Raw genomic sequence first — 19,181 nt, 5'->3', positions numbered from 1 at the left:
ACCTGAAATCGAGCTCCGACCTTCCAGAAGCGACATCAGATCTAGCATTGGCTAAAGCACGAACAACAGTAGCTGCTGCTGAAGCTGCCTTTTAAAGTAATTTCAACGATTGCAGACATTGGAATTCACTTCATCAAAGCGAAGCTATGGTGCTTGCAATAAGAAATGAGTAGATAACATGCATGGAAGCCACACTTGTAACTGCTTTCTAGACTAAAATATACTGAACTGCATTTTTGCATTGCTGTTCCACGTTCTCAAAAACAGATCAAAAAGTCTTTCACATGCCTGCAAAGATAGCAGCCGACGTGTTTATCTTTACTCGAAATTTTGGGCATTGTTATGCTCTGAGCCAATAATATCTGAATAAACATAAGGTTACACCCCTTTTTTAGAAAACGATGATCAGTTTAGGGCTATTATGTTTATGTTCAGGCTATTTTTATACAACAAAAGATTTACAGAAGTACCCTGTAATTTGATGTGAAGGTCAAAGGCTCCAAACAAATGTATTCAGTTAGACGTGAAATAAAGAGGAAAGCGTTTTTTGTTATAGGTCTCTTTTAATGAAAACCAGGCTGTGACTGGCACATATTTCGTTTGGCTGGAACACCTTAAAATGTTGCTCAAACGTTATAAGTTGTTTAAATGTACATATGTGGTATGAACTTTGCTTCCGGTAAAAATATATTTAAATCTCTAATGGACAAAATTTGTCATATTACCTAATGGTAAAAAATATTACTCACAAACTAAAGCATATTCATTTGTAACTTTTTTGATGGGTTTCAAACGTGGATTACAAAAATAAGCTACGGTTTAAATACATTCTTTCTTACGCTCAGGGTTACAAGAAAGCGACAAAAGTAATGACACCTAACTTGTTAGTGTGGCCTATTTGTTGGAATGCAAATTAATGTCCAAGAGAAACAAATTATTAATACTATCGGCTATCGCATGCATATATTTTAAAATGCAATAAATAAGTTGGTTTAATAGGAATTCAATCCTTCTTGTAAAGTAAACTACTGTAGTTATGTAATTGTAGCAAGTGATTGTATTTGTATTTTTTGCATAGGTTACAAATGTGCATAGGTAGGCTATCTGCTGATTTTTTTTAATTAATGAAGCTAAAAAACACCCGTTTTTCTTGTTTAAATTTGTTTTTATAAATAAAGCATTGTTGTTGAAATTAAATACGCAGTTAGGGTAGATCTAGGTTAAAACAGTTACTTTAATGTAAAATAAAAAATTGAAAAAACAAAAACTTTTAATCAGTCACCAAAATCAAACATCCATTTCAACCACCTCAAAAAATAAAACTAACTAACAAAATTATATAAAAAAAGGTAAAAAAGTGATATAAAAACGCAGTGTTGCTTTTTATAATGTAGGCTACACGGAACAAGTCTTAAACAGGGGCATGGCCTACATACTGCTTTTTGTATTGGTGGAATGAACCAACAAAATCTGCCTTGTGTATTTCATAGCAAGAAAAGAGGCTTCTATATTTCCACTCACTTGGTCACTGAGTGTAGGATATGTTTACTCGGTTACTGAGAGAAGGGTGAGCTTATCCGTGCGGTTTTGCAAATCTAGAGCTAGTTTGCTCAGAGTAGCATTGATTTACTATTGAGAAAGATAACATAGCCGTTGTGTTGAGGGAATATCTGGCAACACTCAGCGTATTCTAATCCTAGCAGGTGGAAATTCCATTCTGCGCCGCTTGAAATCCGTACATAGCTACTCCGCAAGAATGAATCGCTTTTCATTCATTCCTTGTCTTGTTTGAAAGCTCCTCTTTGAGAATTCAGAATGAAAATCAGATTTTCAAGTCAAATAACGCAAAGCAAATGTAAGAATGACGTTTCGAATAAAAAAAGCATGGACGCATATTCCCACTCAATTCTATCGCACTACATCCTCGCTTATAACAACACACGCAAACTGTTGTTACGTTGTCCATGCGTTGTCTTATTCTGCTTCCGCGTTCTTATCACTTCAAGGCAAATCAATATTGCTTTCTGAAATTAATCCGATTTGCAGACTTATTAAACATAATAAATAGTTATAAAATGTAATTAAACTTAATTTCAACATCACCTTCAGCGAGCAACGATAATTTTTCAAACTCTATATTTGTAACCCAAGCTAGGTTATCGCACCTTATATCATTGACGTTAGTCATTATCCATCCTGATGCTTTGAGCAACTGCAGCAATTTTTAACTTAAATCATTTTCTTAAAGGTTTTACAATTTTTGCTGTGGCAACAGCGCTAGCGCGGTTGGGAATAACAATCTGGCTGACACTGTTTTTCCTTTCCACACGTTGTTTACTTTTTTATATGATGATTATGTCCCTGACCTGATACAGACTTCGACAACCACAGTTTTTTGTAAATCAAGTCATAACATCGTCCCTGCTATTTTCATTAATTAAAACGTAATTCAATTGACAATAAGCTCTTAGCTAATATTTTTCTACATTTTTTTTTGAACAGCTGCATTGAAGAAATGTAATATTTCGCAACGATGCATCATATCTCATTACTATTTAACTTGAACCTTTTCACCAATACAACACTGCACACTATTTTTACTAAACTACGCACTAAACACTTTTTTTCAAAAAAGTATAAATTCTTTCGCTTTTGAATTTTCTATATCCCGGTCTAACGTTGCAACAGCACTATAGGCTACATTGCAACCAGCTGATAACAGCAGTACAGACATACCTAGACAGCTCACATAGACCAAGCCGCTGCGGGTTTCAATTGGCGGATGTTGTATAGTCAGGGGCTCATTGTATAGCTGTAGTAATTGTAAATAGATTGATAGCTTTGAATATAAAATATGTTAGAAAATTTGTGCAGCTCTTAACCCGTGAGAATATGTGAATGCGCCACTTTGCTTTACTGTAGTTTTTGTGTCAATTTCCACAAAGAAAAATACAAAGCCAGAAAGTCGTCATTGCGTAAGTTGGGACAAACTGAAGTATGATGGAGAAAAGTTGTAGTGATGCTTCCCTAGTTTGTAATGGGGCAATAAGCTTATAGGCCCACGGCAGGCGCGGATCTATGGGGGGGCCCATGCCCCCCCGAAATTTTGTGAAAAATTGTTGAATGGTTTGATATGCTTCTAAACAGCTGATATTAGTCCCACAGCAGACTTAACTTATCCCTGGGGGAAGGGGAATTATTTTTTGTTATTATTAAGGTTGAAATTATCCATCGATTATACATTTTAATAGCAACATTTGTTGGAGCTGGCTCAGCTGAAACCAACTCTGAGCCAAATGACGTCAGCTGAAACAATCTGAAACCTGAATTGTTTTATAGTTTTTAGTCTTCATCATAATTTCAATCAATTACCATAAGCTATATGTCTGCAAACATACAAATATCCAATTGGTCATGGACACTGCATACAGGGTTGTAAACCAGATTTCAAGTTTACTTTGCATGCTTAGCAATTTTTATTCCAGCAAAATTTATTGATGAACATGGCTGTTTTAATGTCTATTTTATAGAATATCGTATATGTCGAAGTATCATTGTTCACAGTGGTGTAGCCAGGGGGGGGGGGGGTTACAACCTCCCCCCTTGGCACGCGTGTGACGTCACGATATTGAGAATGATGCTTTCAGTCTCTATGTCTCTAAAACAAAGTTTGCCTAATTTTAAGCGAAACTGCATAAAAGAGCGAGTTTTGCCATTACCAAACATTCAAACATCTCAGCCAGGAATTAGCAACAAGAAAACATAGAGAGTTAGCTTTATTACCGAAAAAATGCAGAAGAAAATATGATTTTATCCTTTTGCTATGCCACCGGACAGCACCATTCTACAGGAATATTTATACCCATATTTTTGTTGAAAATGCTCTCAGAATGCACCAAATTCAAAGTAATTTTTCAAAATTTTCTGGGGGAGGCCCCCAGACCCCCCGCCGCTGGGTGTCGCCTTTGGCAAACACGCCGACGGGCCCACGGCAATTTTGGGGGTTTTGACGGCCGACGGGCTTCGCCCGCCGGCCGTCAAAACCCCCAAAATTCCTGGCTACGCCATTGATTGTTCATATCTGTTTCATCTTTTTCTTTCTTTTCAATTCATTTTCAAACTTTTCTGGCCTCCCCCCAAAAAAAAACTCATAGATCCGCGCCTGGCCCACGGATATTGCTAATTTTGAAATTTATTGAATAAAGTGTTGATTTGTGCTAATACGTGTTTGTGTTTATTAATTAGCCTTATACACTAGCGTACGCAGGGGGGGGGGCCATTGGGCCATGCCCGCCCCCCCCTTTAAAATGTTTTAGTAGTTAACGACGTAGATTAAGCCATTTAATATGTTTTGCATTGCTCTGTCAAATCAATTAACAATATAGACTAAGCCAATACGAAATACATGGCCCAATCCACCTACCCCACCCCAGGTATGCCAATGTAGCATAGTGTTCTGTAAGCCTATTATAGTGAGAAAGAAATGGATAAAGTCTAAACTAAAACCATACTGGGATATCATGAAAACGTCTAGCTTTATTTCCGAAAAATGCCGAAGAAAACATGATCTTATCCTTTTGCTATGCCACCTGACAGCACCATTTTACAGGAATATTCATACCCACATTTTTGTTGAAAATGCTCTCAGAATGCACCAAATTCGAAGTAATTTTTCAAAATTTTCTGGGGGAGGCCCCCCAGACCCCCCGCCACTGGGTGTCGTTTAAGGCGAAATTGCCGTCGGGCTTCGCCCGCCGGCCGTAAAACTCTCCCTTTCAAAATTCCTAGTTACGCTACTCTCAATGGCCCCCCCGCCCCCCCTTGAGAAAATCCTGCGTACGCCACTGGCCTTATACATTCGCAGCAACTGTCAGTGAAATGGCCAAGTGGAATCAAATATAGACAGTGTTACAATTTACATTTCCCAACTTTATGATAATTACTCGGAGCAAGGAATTATGTAACCGTTTATCAACCATCTTCTATTGCGTACGAAACTAGTTTTGCTACCTCGCCCCATTTAAGTTGAAAACTGCTTGATCGAATTGCGGTGAGGTCATGTTTTCAAAAATGGAAGCTACTAGTCGGTTTTCAAAGCATCAGTCACAAATGAGGCTTAAAATAATTAAAAAGCGTCATGTCCAAAGTATCAACGCTTTGGTTCTGCTTCATGTTTAATCAGACTCCTTCACTTGATCATAACTTGATAATTTCTTTTTCAAAATCAAATGTTAAGTTTGGCAAGGTTTTGAAGTTGGGAAGCTGGAAAGGTATAAGCGTACACAACTTGCTGAAACTGACCTGACACCGCTGAGTCCGGTATTTTGCTTTAACTCCATAATCTCGGTGTTTGGTACGGACAAATGCCGCAAAGCAAGTTTACTTCTGTTGCAGGAGGTATTCACTATTCACACGTTGTATTATCTGGCTTGCATCTTATAGGAATGCATGAAGGTCTATGTTATTTCACAGATTATTACCAACATCACTTGTATTTTCCTTGCAAACCTTTGGTAGTGATGGAATTCGTTGATGGCTGCATCAAGATGGCTATTTAAAGGTTTCCAGTTCTATACCGAGGGCGAGCACCCGCTATGTTGTAAGTTAGAAGACACTCTATAGATATTTTTCCAAGTGGACACAAGCTTTCTCGGTATCGGTTTACAACAGAGGTGGGCAAACTACGGCCCGAGAGAATTTCCTGTGCGGCCCACGAAACTCTGAAGCAATTATATAAAAAAAACAATAAATTTGCTTAAAATATTCATTACCACAATGACTTAATTAAACTTTTTCTTCATATATTTCATCTTGATGAAGATAAATTGTAGATTTATCAAGATGGTATTGGTTTGCTCCCCAGCCACATTGTGTATTTTAGTAATGTGCAGTTTTAATATCAATATGTGCAATAATATGTATCCTGTCATTTATGTACTCAGCCATCTTGCACGGCTATTAGGGTGAAAGAAGCCGATTACTAAACAGCCGATACGTCACAATGGAAATTTTTAACTTCCGCCTGTTGCATCAGGAGACATTTTTTTGTTTTAGTCTTGGACCAAGGCCAAGACTCGTGGCAAAGAAAAGAGTTTTTCTGGTGTTAATTCGCTCAAAGATGTGTTCTGTTTAATTGCCTCAGTCTGTCTGGCATCGTGTGATCTTGATGTGGGTTGCATTCAAATAAATAATTGACAAACTTTTTATATATCTTTATTTAATATATAAAACTTCCCTTTATTTTGTCACTTTAATTAAATAAAAGCTTGCGTTTTGAATGTTATATTTTATGTTTTGGCTTATAATCTTAATTATACTACAGTGCGGCCCTCAAACAAATTCAAATTCTGAAAGCGGCCCTCGAGATTAAGTTTGCCCACATATAGTTTACAACAAACTTCGTCGCTCGTCGGTTTACTAGCATCTCCACTGTTAGAGAATTAGCTCAGTCGACTCTGCACCTGCAGTCACTTCTTGGCTTTCATCTGCTGTGGAGATAACTATTGCAGCCGAGTGAGGTTACTTGCTATTTGTGTGTTATCATCATGGCAGGAAAGAAATCGATCTTTGCGAGAAGTTTGAAGGTTTATAGCTTAAAAGTTTATACTGTAACTTGAAGATTTATAGCAAAATTAAAAGATCACACACCACACGATAATGATTTTGCAAAACAGTAAATATTGGCATCTTCAAAGACTGAGTTAGTGAGTTAAACACACATAGTGACGCAACGATATACACCGACCACAAAATACTAAAATAAGACGTATACACGAACATCTAAAAGATTGTCAGTAACATTAGCAGAAATTGGTAACTAACAGAAAACCTATTCAATCTTACATCAGGTAGCCCTGTTTGGAATAATAGGTTACAGGCAAAACCATAATAACAAGCTTTAAGATGTCAAGGGATTAGCAATTTTGCTAGTTTTCCTTTATAGTTTCTTTTAGTTGCATTTTGAAAAGAAAAGTATGATCTTGTTTCACGCGTTAAAAGCTTGTTTTAATCACATTGTTTGACGCACGCATTTCCCAGACAGCAAAATCCATCATTTTTACATTGATTCAACGTCTGCAAATGTTGAATCAATATAAAAATGGTGGATTTTGCTGTCAGGGTTGTTTTACGAACATTTCAACATATACATCTCATACCTTCTCAGTTTGAGACATGAAGCATCATATTACCACTGAATGTCATACGTAGCTTTGCTGTTGCAGTAAGCAACAAAAAGCAATACAACCTTGATTTCAAAAAAATATTTAAACTTTTAGGCCTGTGCCTCTGCTAGCGTAGCAGCTAGACTAGTTGGTACGTATATAGTAAAGCCAACTATGATACAAAGAAACCAGCAATAAAAGCTGCTTCTGCATGCTTCATATTATGAGACTTAGACAAGTATTCATAGAAAGCAAAGCGTCTTCAGCGTTTGGTCTGCAACATGGGTCGGCGTGCCAGCACAGAGTCAACAGCTCAAAAAATATTTTCTGAGCCTTCTCTATTTGTGTGACATCTGAATGGAAAAGAAACACATGTTACTTTTCCCAGTGTAACAAACGCCATTTTTAAATACGCCTACCAATATCTTATAAATGAAACCAACTTTTAATTGAGAATAACTTTTGCAATCAATTTTTATAACGTTGAGTTCATCAACTTCTGTCAGACTGTCACTATACGTATCAGTCAATCAAGCAAGTAAAAGAAAAAGCAACAAGCCACAAGGGTTTTCTTGTACAAGCTTATAGCCTAGTGGGGTTATGGGTAACAATATGCCGTAAGCCCAAAACCTTATTTGCTTAAAAGGTTACACTGGGACCAATCATCATGCACAAGTGGGGCCTGGCTCCTTCATCGAAATGCGAGTGTGGTGCCACTGAAAAGACCGCAGACCATGTCATCCACTACTGCCTAACCCACCGGCCTCATCACGGTGCGCATGTTGAGAGTCCTGGACGACGAGACTGCTGAGTGGCAGATGATTTCCTTCCCTCCAATCTAGCCTGGAAAGATCTGCTCATACGCCGATGATGACTGGGACCAAAGTTGTCGTTATAGCTAAACACAACAAATTTCCACCATAATCATGCCAAGCAAACTTACTGGGTAAGGAAATTAATTTAGGAATAACTGGTCTTGCTCCAAAAGCCACAACTGCAAACACGGCCGCGTGGTTGTGTTGACCCGAATAAGGTAATCTTCTGCTCCATACTTGCCAAGCTTGAAGAAAAAACAAACTGATTATGTCTTCTGTAAGTGGCACGACTTAGAAACGGTAATTTAGCGTAAAGCAAAGTAGATCAAGATTACTACTTTTAAGACTTTTTGAAAACTGTACATCAATGTCATGTCTTTGGATAATTTGCACTGCTGCTAAATCATGTCTCTACGAGACTAAGCTTTAAACATGCTTTAAGGCTAATGCTAAAAACAGTTACAAGTTGAAATAAATTACAAGCGTCTGACAACTAAGGCATTTTCCACGTTTTTTTTTTCATGAAAAATTTAGGCTCACTATTTAACGTTCAACTTTCAACTCATAGAAACTACTCCTTTTCAATTCTGCCGATATAGGAATAAACGATTCTTGCTTTTAAACTCTACCTGTGATACTGAAAGAAAAGATGTCGGCTTGAACTGTTGGATGGTAGCCCCGAAGAAGTTCCGGAGCTCTGTATATGTAGGTCCCCATCAATTGAGAACTGCAACAAAGGTTGATTATTTTACTTTAGTGCTGATAAAATTTTACTTAAGAAGCACAACGCAGAAAAAGTAGTTGAATCGTATTTGACTAACAACGTCCATCTCGAGTATTTAAAAAAATATGGTGCTGACTCACGATGATTTGGCAGAACTTGCGGATGACGTTGTACGACCAGAAAATATCGAGTTGCTTACAGCGGAGTCTGAAGATGCGGTCACATTGCTCTCTCGAGAGCTCATCTGTATGATGGAGAATTGATTAAACTGCCACCGCAACTGAGAACTAATAAACCGCAATCCATAACTCAACATGGGATTGATGTTTTTAGTCTCCTCGTGCAGTATCCTGGCAACTGATCAAGAACCAAAATAGAGGCAATAATCAGGAATATATCAAGACATCTATGGAATGTATGGAATGGGAAATAGGATAATACCGCGAGATAGAACATTTTGAAAAAAAAGCTTTGGTAGAAAGCTTAAGAAAAGAAAGATTCATAATCATTAAAATATTTAACCAACCAGATTTTTTTTCTTCACTTATCAAAACAATTTTTTGCTTCACTGTAATTTAATTTAAGAACTTGATGGTAATGCAACTTGGTGTGTAAACTCCTTAATATTTTTTACTGTGGTTAAAGACTTACATAAAGTAGACAAGAACCCAAAATTAAAGTTAAAGGTTACCTCACTCCCTGTATCTTTAGGAGTTGACACTTGGGAGCAGGAGCCAAAGTCACAGATTTTACACGAATCGGTCGGAGTTACTATTACGTTACTTGGTTTCAAATCCAAATGGGCAAGTTTGTTTGAATGGAGATAACTGAGTCCACTTAATATATCACACAAATATCTGTAAAATAGACAATGCAATCGATTGACACCATTCGTCATAGCACATGACTAGGGAACTGTGTTCCGAGAACTAGTGCAATTAGCTATTATCAGAGCAGGTTGTTAAATTCTATATTTTGAAGAAAATAAACAATGTTTTACTTCACTGGTTTGCAATGCTGTTTGGAAAATATAAATGAAAAGATAAAAACTTGTTTTCAAAGTTGAACGTTTTTCACACCAACATCCAGTTACTTCACTATGAGTGAGAATGGACCATTTTGCAATGTGTATAGTTCCACTTAGTTTTAAAACAGAACTTTCAGAGTTTATTTAACGCCATTGTAGCCTACTATTTATAATCGCGTCTTGTAAAAATAGCTGCAATGTGCTATGTCAACTTTGATGGGTTAAAGAAACCTTATTTTCCTCGGATAGAATGTCTCTTCTTGAAACACTTCCATAGTAGTTTTGGATATCTGCAAAGCCTTACAGTCACATAGAATTCCATTTGTGTTACTTCAAAAAATACAAAGCGGTTTTCAATTATTATTAATGTAAGGTATTAGGCCTAGAATCAAAACAGGGGCAATCTGAAAATGCTTATTTCTAGTTTAATTTGAAATGCAGCTGAAAGTGTCATCGTCCATAGCAAACCTATATCTTCTATCTTCGGAAATATTCTCGTTTGCATTGTTGATGATCTGAGACAAGTTTTGACTCCCTGCATGCTCCATAACCACGTAGCTAAAAGTAAAAAAGATATCAGTGTAATAAATGAGTTTGATCACTGCCAATCTGTTACTGTCGGTTGCACATCCAAGTGGTATGAGCCCTGGTGTGACGCTCAAATGGGCACAGCTTCGACGCTGGTTTAAGAGCATGCAGCTGTGCCTTTATTCTTCAAAAGGAGGACACCTAATGAAATTCCTGAAGGTGGACACGATGACTGACCTCCTTGCATGTATACCTAATCTACTTTTTCAAACACTGGCCATAAATGGCCTGGATAAGACAAACAAAATATATTACTTCAAATACGACGACCTATGCATATTTAAACTGACAAAAGCTAGAACTTAGTCGAAATTTTTTAAGTATTGTAAGGTTATACTTTTTCAAGCAACGATGAGCTTTGTAAACCAATGCTAACCGATATTTTGTACACGTTCCGTAACAATTCGATTGGTGCGATCTATCAACAGCTGGGACTAACAAAAGCATTTAAAGTAATTAACCTACGTAGCTTTCAAGTCCCATTAGTGTTTAAAAAAACACTAAAACAGCTATGACATAGGAAAAGATAAAGCTTTTTCCAAAACGTATATCTTGTTAAAACTATGTTGCAGCGATTTTAAGTATGCAAGCAATAATTTTTCAACTCACCAACTTTTTTGCTTCGACTTGATGTCAAAGAAAGGATTTGTTTGAATCACCACTAGAGTGCGCACTATATTAGGATGGCAAAAACGTAATCCTTGCAATTCACCCTGTAAATAAAAACTAACTTGCAGCACTATTAGCACCGCAAAAGTTTTAAAAAATATAACACGTTTTACATTTTATTTTGTTTTTATATCTGGATGCTGAGCTGTGTAAGTCAAAAATCGTTACAACAAAACTAATCTGCCGTAGCTTTATTGAGACTAGCAACATTGTGACAGCCAATATTACTTTCAACGAGTGTGGAAAAATAGCTCAGGTTAAGCCAAGATCAATAGATCATCTTGCATTTTGTGTTTATAACAGGTATGGTGGAAAAACTGGTAGCCTACACTATATTTTGTGATCACGTTAAATATAGTTATCTTTAAAATTTTTACAGCCTGTTTCACCCTAAAAGGGGGATCATCAGAAGGTTCTTATTCAAATAAAATGGTTATAATAATAGTTAAATCGTTAAATATATTCTATTCAAATTAGGACCTTCTGATGATCCCCCTTTTAGGGTGAAACAAGCACAGGCTGTAGAGGTTTTAGAGAGTAATATTTGATGTAATAAGTTCTGCTTGACTTTTTGCGTGGCATTGAGCACTTTTTCTAGTAGGCTATTAACAATATTTATTGTTTAATATTTTGTGATCATGAGTCTATCAAGTAGGGTAACGATCTATGCAGTTACCTGCAACGTTTCAAGAACAGCTTGTCTTGGTTTGAAAGCATGCTCCAATTTTTTAATAGCGACTTTCTCTCCGCGATACATCCCTGCATTAAAAAATCATTTCATTTAGGCTACTTAGTAATAGCAGAACTGTTACTTTTAGTAGTCAACTAAATGAAGCTTACCTTTAAAAACTTGCCCAAATCCTCCCTTCCCAACTTTTTCTTCCGCTATAATCTCTTCTTCGCTTTCCTCCCAGAAGTATAACTTTCCAGGTGGACATTGCTCAGAAGGTTTCTAAAATAGAAAAATTCATTTCTATCCGAACCAGGCTTGCGCCCTGTGGTTGAAGATGTAAAGTAAGTAGATAAGATGGGGAGAGAGTCCACGTCTGTGTTTATCTTCACGGAAGGTCCTCCTTCAGACTTGCCCTGATAGCTCATTTGGTTAAGCGCTTGAGTTTACAAACGAAAAACTTCGTGATCAAACTGCGCAATTCTACTCTCGGGGTGTGCACTTGAGCAAGGGATTTCAAGGACTGCTTTCCATGTAGTAGCATTTAGTGGATGGAATAATTCAGACAAAACACTCCGCTTTGTCAAACTCGGTGACCGAGCCTGCGTCAGTGGTCCAAAGCCTCCAAGTATGCAAAACTACAACTTTCTTTAAAAATTTAAAGCAGCTCGAACCTTTCTTCCTCTTGGCGTTCTATACATACCTGCAAGCGAGCTTTGAGAACACGTGATTCATCCTTATTTGCTTTATTGCACATCTCGTTCAGAGTGAAACGACCAGCCAGAGCTGATGCATTACTTTGGACTGGAATTGGACTCTCCGCAGACCACGATACAGAGTTTGGACTCATCAAGAGACCGCTCAGTCTAAAGATTTGTGCCTTGGCCTGGCATGGAGACGCACATGGAATCACTGAAGTACTGAAGACATTGCATCTTGATCTTTCTCGAGCAGATGCTCGTTCGCTAAGTCCTTGAGCGTCATTGCAATGGACTAATTCGACTACAGGCTTGTTCTGCATGCAAACAAAGCGTTGAAGCAATAAAATCAATACACTTTAATATGGTGCAATGTCTGGTGTAATGTCTGAACATCAAAGTGAAAGCGATACTTACAATGAAGTAACAGTCGCCCAGAAAAAAGTAGAAGCGATAAATCGAGAATTCAAAGAAGCCCTTGAGACCGAAATAAGGCGAAAGAATATAATTTGCAAGATGCAAAATATAGCCTAAGCTATATCACTGCATGCAGCCTACGCTTAAGGCATAATATAGCTTTCTTTTTTTCTTTCAAACTTTTAGAAAGGATTGTTGGGAAAGAATATAGCCAGAGACATAACAAAATAATGCACTTTGAGTATGTAGCCTTGTTAAGAATTTTATTCAAAAGCTTTTTTTTCTTTTACATTGAAGTCTCTCGAATAAGCTTTCACCAACTCACCTTAAGTTTTGCTGTAGCTATTGTTTCACTAATTCCGAGACATCGCTTTCTTTTTGAAGGTAGATTCAAGTTCAGATTTCTCATTGATAACTCATGACGTAAAGATTTACTGTTGAAATTCGTCGATGCCAAACTAGAACAGCTGGACTGGCCTTGAGATAGTGTGCCTTCGTAAGCCTGCTTGAACGGTCCAGAGGCAGGGGTGGAACACAAATTTGGTGATTTGTTGGAGCAGGGTGTGTCGACGTGTCGTATGTTTTCATCAGGAAGAAATGGAAACTCTGGAGTATTGGTTAAGTGCGGAGATGTGAGAGCCTTCGTTGAATGTGACGAATTCAAAGAATATAACCGCGAAAAATGACGAAGCTTCGTGACAGGTGACGACATCTTTGTTTTTTTAATAAAATGTAAGAATAATGGAAGTGATAGTATTTTCAAAAACAAATTTCTTAAGGCATACTTACTTCTCTTCTGCAAGTTAACAAAAAGTTTTAATTTGTTTTTTTTGTTTTTTTTTCTTTTACCCAAATCCAATGAAAACATTATTAATGAGTAGTAAATATTAAGTTTAACATGATATATTATCCAAGATTTCCATGTGAGTGACAAAAATACGATGTTGGTAGACTTAGAAGCAAATTAAGAGCACATCACAAATATTCCCCTAAGAAACGTAATGATTCGCTGCATTTAGGACCCCCAACAGGTGGTGGATCCAGGAGAGGGGCGGATGGGGAAACCGCACCTCTTAAAACATAGAAAAATAACTTTAATTACGGTAAATTTGCAAGGTCGGATTTATGTAGACTCATACATCATTGTGTTTGTTGAAATTGCCACCCAAAGACCACTTGCTAGATCTGCCCCTGGCGCCAACTTTTTGCAATCAAATATATTTTGCAAGATGGAAATAGATATATGCAGCATTAGTATCATGCTGACGACGTAATTTACGATTTGAAAGACGGATGCCGTATCTTTTCAAAAACAGTTCGTTAAAATTCAAATAACAGATCATATTAAGCTAAGATTACTACTCTGTAGACAATTTTGATCTGGCATTTCTGCAAAAGTTTTTTTGCAACCCTCATAAATGTGCAGGTAAGGTGACTTAATAAGTTTTTTCAACTAAGCAATCGTTCATAAAAAGTCCATAGCCGTTTAAACAGAATATTGATTTATTTGAGATCTACAGCTTTTTGCCAGCTTATGAAAAGGCACTTACAGTCACAACGGCATCTAAACAAACCTCTTTTCCATTCAACAACCTTTCGACTCCAATTTTCACACCATTGTTCTGCAACACAGCTAAGCAAAAATGCCGGATTCCTAGAACTCGTTTTGTGACGTCAAGATTTGCTTCTGGGAGTTTACGCAAATCTTGAAATGTGAAGAACTGCTTGCGGAAACAGGTAAAGGCAATTCAACGCATATGACCCGGTAAACACGTTAACTAGAAAAAACTCTGCCAGAGACAAGTTTAACGTCAAAGCAATCAACCAATTGGAAACTACGTTTTTCGTTAGGTGAAAAAGCTTGAAAAGCAAATCATACAAGCTAAATGAAGCAATCACGTACCTTGGCGTAGAAAGTTAGGGCAAAAGTAGTTATATCGATGGCGTGGGTTCGATTCCTACCCTTGTAATTACTCTTTTTGTTCTATAATTACCAAACAAAGTTTAAAGCAAGGACTAACTTTCTGGCTGAGTGCAAGAAGGGTCACAATTGGACGGTACTTAAACATGTCTCTGATTAGTGGGCGGTCTCATTGCAGTCATTGGGACCTGGCAAAATGTCTTACTGTTAAACTGGCTTCCGTATCACACTCTGCCCTTTCTTCTAATTGAGATAAAATCAATATAATCCGCTAGTGGTCGCACAAGCCTTACTTACCAGCATAGGCGTAGCCAGGGGGGGCGAAAGGGGCCATGGCCCCCCCCCCAAATTTTCAAAGTTTGGATTCTGAAGTTGAACCCTTTGCTGAAAATATGGTATAATTTGTATAAATTTACATCGTTTTCCAAGACATCTGGCTATTATCACCCCCCAGGACTTGTTTTAGACACACAGAAAGACACTAATACATTTTGCAAATCCTAAATCGTGCAAAGTTTACGCGATTTACGTTTCTTTTTTAAACTAATCTGTGGAAGCAATTTCAGAATCGCTTACTCTGTTGGGTTTTTGTGTAGCTGAGTTTTTGTGTTCTCTAATTTTTGCCCGTTTGTGTGTAACAGCTACCTTTAATAAGTTAATAGCTGTTTATCTGCAAATAAATTTCATACAAATATTACCCTAAAAGTGTTTCCAGAAAGCGTTATAACCCAATATTTGAGTGTAATTTTGCAAAAATTTTCCGGGGGAGCATGCCCCCGGACCCCCTACAATACGCGTGCCCTTCGGCACGCTCTAACCCCCCACCACTTTTATTGCTTCCCTTGCTCAACCCACCAGGATACGCCACTGCACATCAGTTGGTGATGTCTTAAATCAAACACTTTGTTGTTCTCTTCAATTCATAAAATATTTGGCCCCCCCCCAAATTTTTTTTCTGGCTACGCCACTGCTTACCAGTGTGTTGTTTAGTTGAGAAGGAGCGATCTTCCTGGCGTCTGCACTACCTGACTATACTCACTATAGAACAGCGAGCATTGTGTTTCGCTAACCATACCGGTGTAGCCTACACGCTAGCCATCAAGACTTTTCCCAAAAACGTATGTTTCTCGGCAGTCGAGTTATGTGTCTATCGCTGAGTTATTGCTACACTCGACTGCCGAGAAACACAGTGTGTTGTTGCTGGAATGCCAAATGGACGTAAACGATGCAGATTGCGTTTTACTACGCCAAAATTCCAATAGATTAAACCATTAAGTGACAGTATTGATTAACTTTCACACTTCAAACTTCGCCGCAAAGCTACAGTGTGTTTTGGACGTTTAGAAAACATCTTCTAGTTTACTGCAACCCCAACACCTCACTTGTCTTCATACCTGAAAGCCCCGATATCTCAATAATTGGTTAAGCGCCTGACTTTACGAAAGAAGTAACTTCACTGATTCAACTTCTGGGACATGCAAGTTATGTCACTAATTAACAAGATATCTTTTTCTTCGTATGAGCTTCTGGGACCGAGGGTTTATCCTTTTACCACCCTGGATTCACCATGTTCTGGGACTACACTGGAAGGCTGTTAGAGAGCAGCTAGTCTTTGGTTTCATCATCTAAAACACGCAGACCTTCTACTCTGCTAGGTAGCTTGAAGATGGTACGGTCACGATGATGTGTCTGCAGTCTGTTCCTCAGCATCACATTCACAGGAGGAGGAAGAGACCATTCCATGATGGCCAAAACATGATGCTTTTAACAGTATGCATCAGTTTGTTCCTGAACGGCCGGATGGTGAGGACCTTAGTACAGCGTTCGAAAGGGATCTGGTTCGAAACTGGTGAAAAGCATGCGTTTTGGTTTGGTTTTGAATCTTTATCTTCGGACTGACAAAGCCTTGATTGGTTATTCCGGGTAGTTTCGCATACTAGTAGAGGCTCTTGACGCACGGCCGGTTACCGAGATTGGCAGAGTGAAGCTTTCCGATTGTTCAAGTGTTGTTGCCGGAGAATTATTCCATTCAATAAGTGCCGTTGAATGGAGAGCAGTCCTGAAATGCGTTGCTCAAGCGCACACCCCGAAAGTCGAACCAGCGCCGCGTGATCTTAAGCCGGGCGCGTAACCACTGAGCTAACGGGGCGGACTTGCGACTTCAGCATGACAACTAATTGAAGACCGGAGTTGTAGAACTAGTTAAGTAACATTTTGTGAAATTGAGTTATCACCAAAAATGGGTTATAGGCGAATTCTTCGTAAACAATTCTTCGTAAAGCAATTCTTCGTAAGCAATTCTTCGTAACACAATTGTTCGTAAACAGTTGTTGGTGAAATGAAATCCGTAAAAGAATTTTTCGTAAAGCATTTCTTCGTATACATGAAATCTCCATTGCATGCAGGAATAAATGCTTTGGGAAGAATTGTTTTACAAAGAATTAACTTTACGAAGAATTGTTTTACGAAAAATTGCTTACGAAGAATTGCTTTACGAAAAACTGTTTACGAAGAAAACGTCGGACACCCCAAAAATGTGTTATATCATGGTCAATACCTGTTTTCGCGCAAAATTTTGTTTAAAAAATTGCATAATTTCGCTATAACACTCGCTGGTATTTGCATAGAAACAAAAGCTTAACAAACGTTGACATAACTTTAACTTGCTTTATCTCAAAAGCCGTATGTTGAGCTTAATATTTTTTCAACTCAGGTCTTCAATTGCATGCTTGAATTTAAATACGAAGTTTTAGCGTTCTTGTTTTTGCTTCAAAATTTACGTTTTCAACCGCTGGAAGTAAGCCTGGACAGTGGACACGGCTGTCACATTACAAATGCATTCTTCAAACTGTCAACCTTAGCGACCCATCCTGGGTTCAACACTTTTGCCATCACACTTTATAAAAATCTTCTCTATGGTTCAACAAAGCAAACTCTCTACCAAAGCTTTAACACTTTATAAAACTGGTCAATATTACGCCAAGATATCCTACTGTATATACTGCACCATGGCCACCTAAAGCTACTCCAGGTGACCATGACAACACTTCTCCAGGTGGCCATGACAACACTTCTCCAGGTGGCCATGGCAACACTTCTCCAGGTGGCCATGACAACACTTATCCAGGTGGCCATGGCAACACTTATCCAGGTGGCCATGACTGCACAAACAAATCATTCCATTGAGTTAAACTTTATCAGTTTGGTAAACTGTTCAACACCAAATAATTGGATTTTCTTTCATAGATTTTTGAAAATTAATGCGAAATATATTTCAAATCTTTTAATTTACTCGATACGATAAATTTTCATTCGTTTAAGGCTTATTTTACTTATAAATTTCCGCATTGAAATAATACAACCAGTAAAATTCCCGTTGTTAAATTATTAATCTGTTAAAAATATGTCCAGATGTGAAATTCTTCAGATTTTAAAACTTTATCTGTTTGGTAAGCATATGTCTGGTTGCCTTGTTACCGCAATAAACGAGTAAGAAGCAAACATAACATCAAAGTGTATCTAAATCTTGAAATCAGCAGTTTATCACTTTAATGTGTGTTGTAAAATTGCACATAGATGAGGAAACTAAAACACATTATTACATTTTTATGCAAAATGCTACAAATATATGACAAAGGCTTTCTGCAGAAATTTTATGATATTTACACTTAGATGCTGTAACAAAATATGTAAACAAAGGCAAGGCACAATTGCCTTTGTTTCGAAATATCGATTTTGACAATACTCCCAAAATATCCACTTCTGTGTTTGCGAGGTCAGTCGGCAATTGGTTATTGTCAGTTAGCGATGCTTGGTTCGATTCCAAGTCGAGACATAACAAGTACTTCAAAAATTATACCGAATGAGTTTTTAAGAAAAAAGCATATTCAAATTTTTTTTTTCTGTAAGAAGATTTTTTCATTTTTTTTTTATTTTCACGTTTCGTACTTAAAGAAGCAGGAAAAAGACAGAGGAATAATGTAGTTACATCGCAAATATGACGCAAACAAAAAAACAGTGTAATCACTAAAACACCTTTGCGTTGCAGGAGTACAAAACAATAACATAACAATAATATGGGAAAAGTTATTTTAGGGCTTCAAAATCATTAAAAAAATTAACTTTTTGTTTTTAAAATCTGAAAAAAAAATTGTTTTAACCAAAACGTTATTACCATCAACATCAGGTATAACCAAAAAGGGAGGTAGAAGAGAATTGCATCGACAACTGGCAAGTAAAGTGAATCTACACATGCTTTTATTTTGCACCCCTCTCCCCCTTTTTTGCTACGCTTTTCCTTGCCCGAAATTGAAGGTACATCACTGTTATTGACCTCGAGTTTCACAAAATAGATTCGTATTTTTTTCTTCCATTGCCTTGCCTGAACCAGGCATTGATGGCCCGTATGAATAACTAGACCAGGTATTCTTAATACGGGCTATATTGCAATGGAACATGGACGATTGTTTCTTTCTTGTCGTTACATTCA

The 19,181-nt window shown here is 37.6% G+C and overlaps 1 protein-coding gene across 1 annotated transcript; it reads right to left on the bottom strand.

The window, feature by feature from the left end:
- Positions 1-7,379: 7,379 nt before the first annotated feature.
- Positions 7,380-13,483, bottom strand: LOC145779749 (uncharacterized). The gene is made up of 11 exons (XM_082591389.1): positions 13,097-13,483; positions 12,360-12,671; positions 11,827-11,938; positions 11,663-11,745; positions 10,927-11,030; positions 10,198-10,287; positions 9,394-9,559; positions 8,843-8,946; positions 8,608-8,705; positions 8,107-8,223; positions 7,380-7,516 (listed from the first exon to the last, which is right to left on the bottom strand). Exons 1-11 carry the CDS (start codon positions 13,481-13,483, stop codon positions 7,380-7,382), a joined length of 1,710 nt encoding a protein of 569 aa, XP_082447515.1.
- Between the last annotated feature and the right edge of the window lie 5,698 nt (positions 13,484-19,181).

This window comes from Aplidium turbinatum, chromosome 11 (genome assembly GCF_918807975.1).
Source record: "Aplidium turbinatum chromosome 11, kaAplTurb1.1, whole genome shotgun sequence".
NCBI classification, from domain to species: domain Eukaryota; kingdom Metazoa; phylum Chordata; class Ascidiacea; order Aplousobranchia; family Polyclinidae; genus Aplidium; species Aplidium turbinatum.
Note: the sequence above shows the minus strand (reverse complement) of the source record. Positions and strands in the feature narration are given on the sequence as shown.

What these genes read in the sequence shown, in the direction of transcription:
- LOC145779749 (XM_082591389.1), bottom strand. Translation starts at nt 13,483, where the DNA reads ATGTCGTCACCTGTCACGAAGCTTCGTCATTTTTCGCGGTTATATTCT. An exon ending in TCCGAAGATAGAAGATATAG is followed by an intron (nt 9,560 to 10,197) that starts GTTTGCTATGGA and finishes TCTATTTTACAG; the next exon opens with ATATTTGTGTGATATATTAA. An exon ending in CTAAAGATACAGGGAGTGAG is followed by an intron (nt 8,947 to 9,393) that starts GTAACCTTTAAC and finishes TCCATCATACAG; the next exon opens with ATGAGCTCTCGAGAGAGCAA.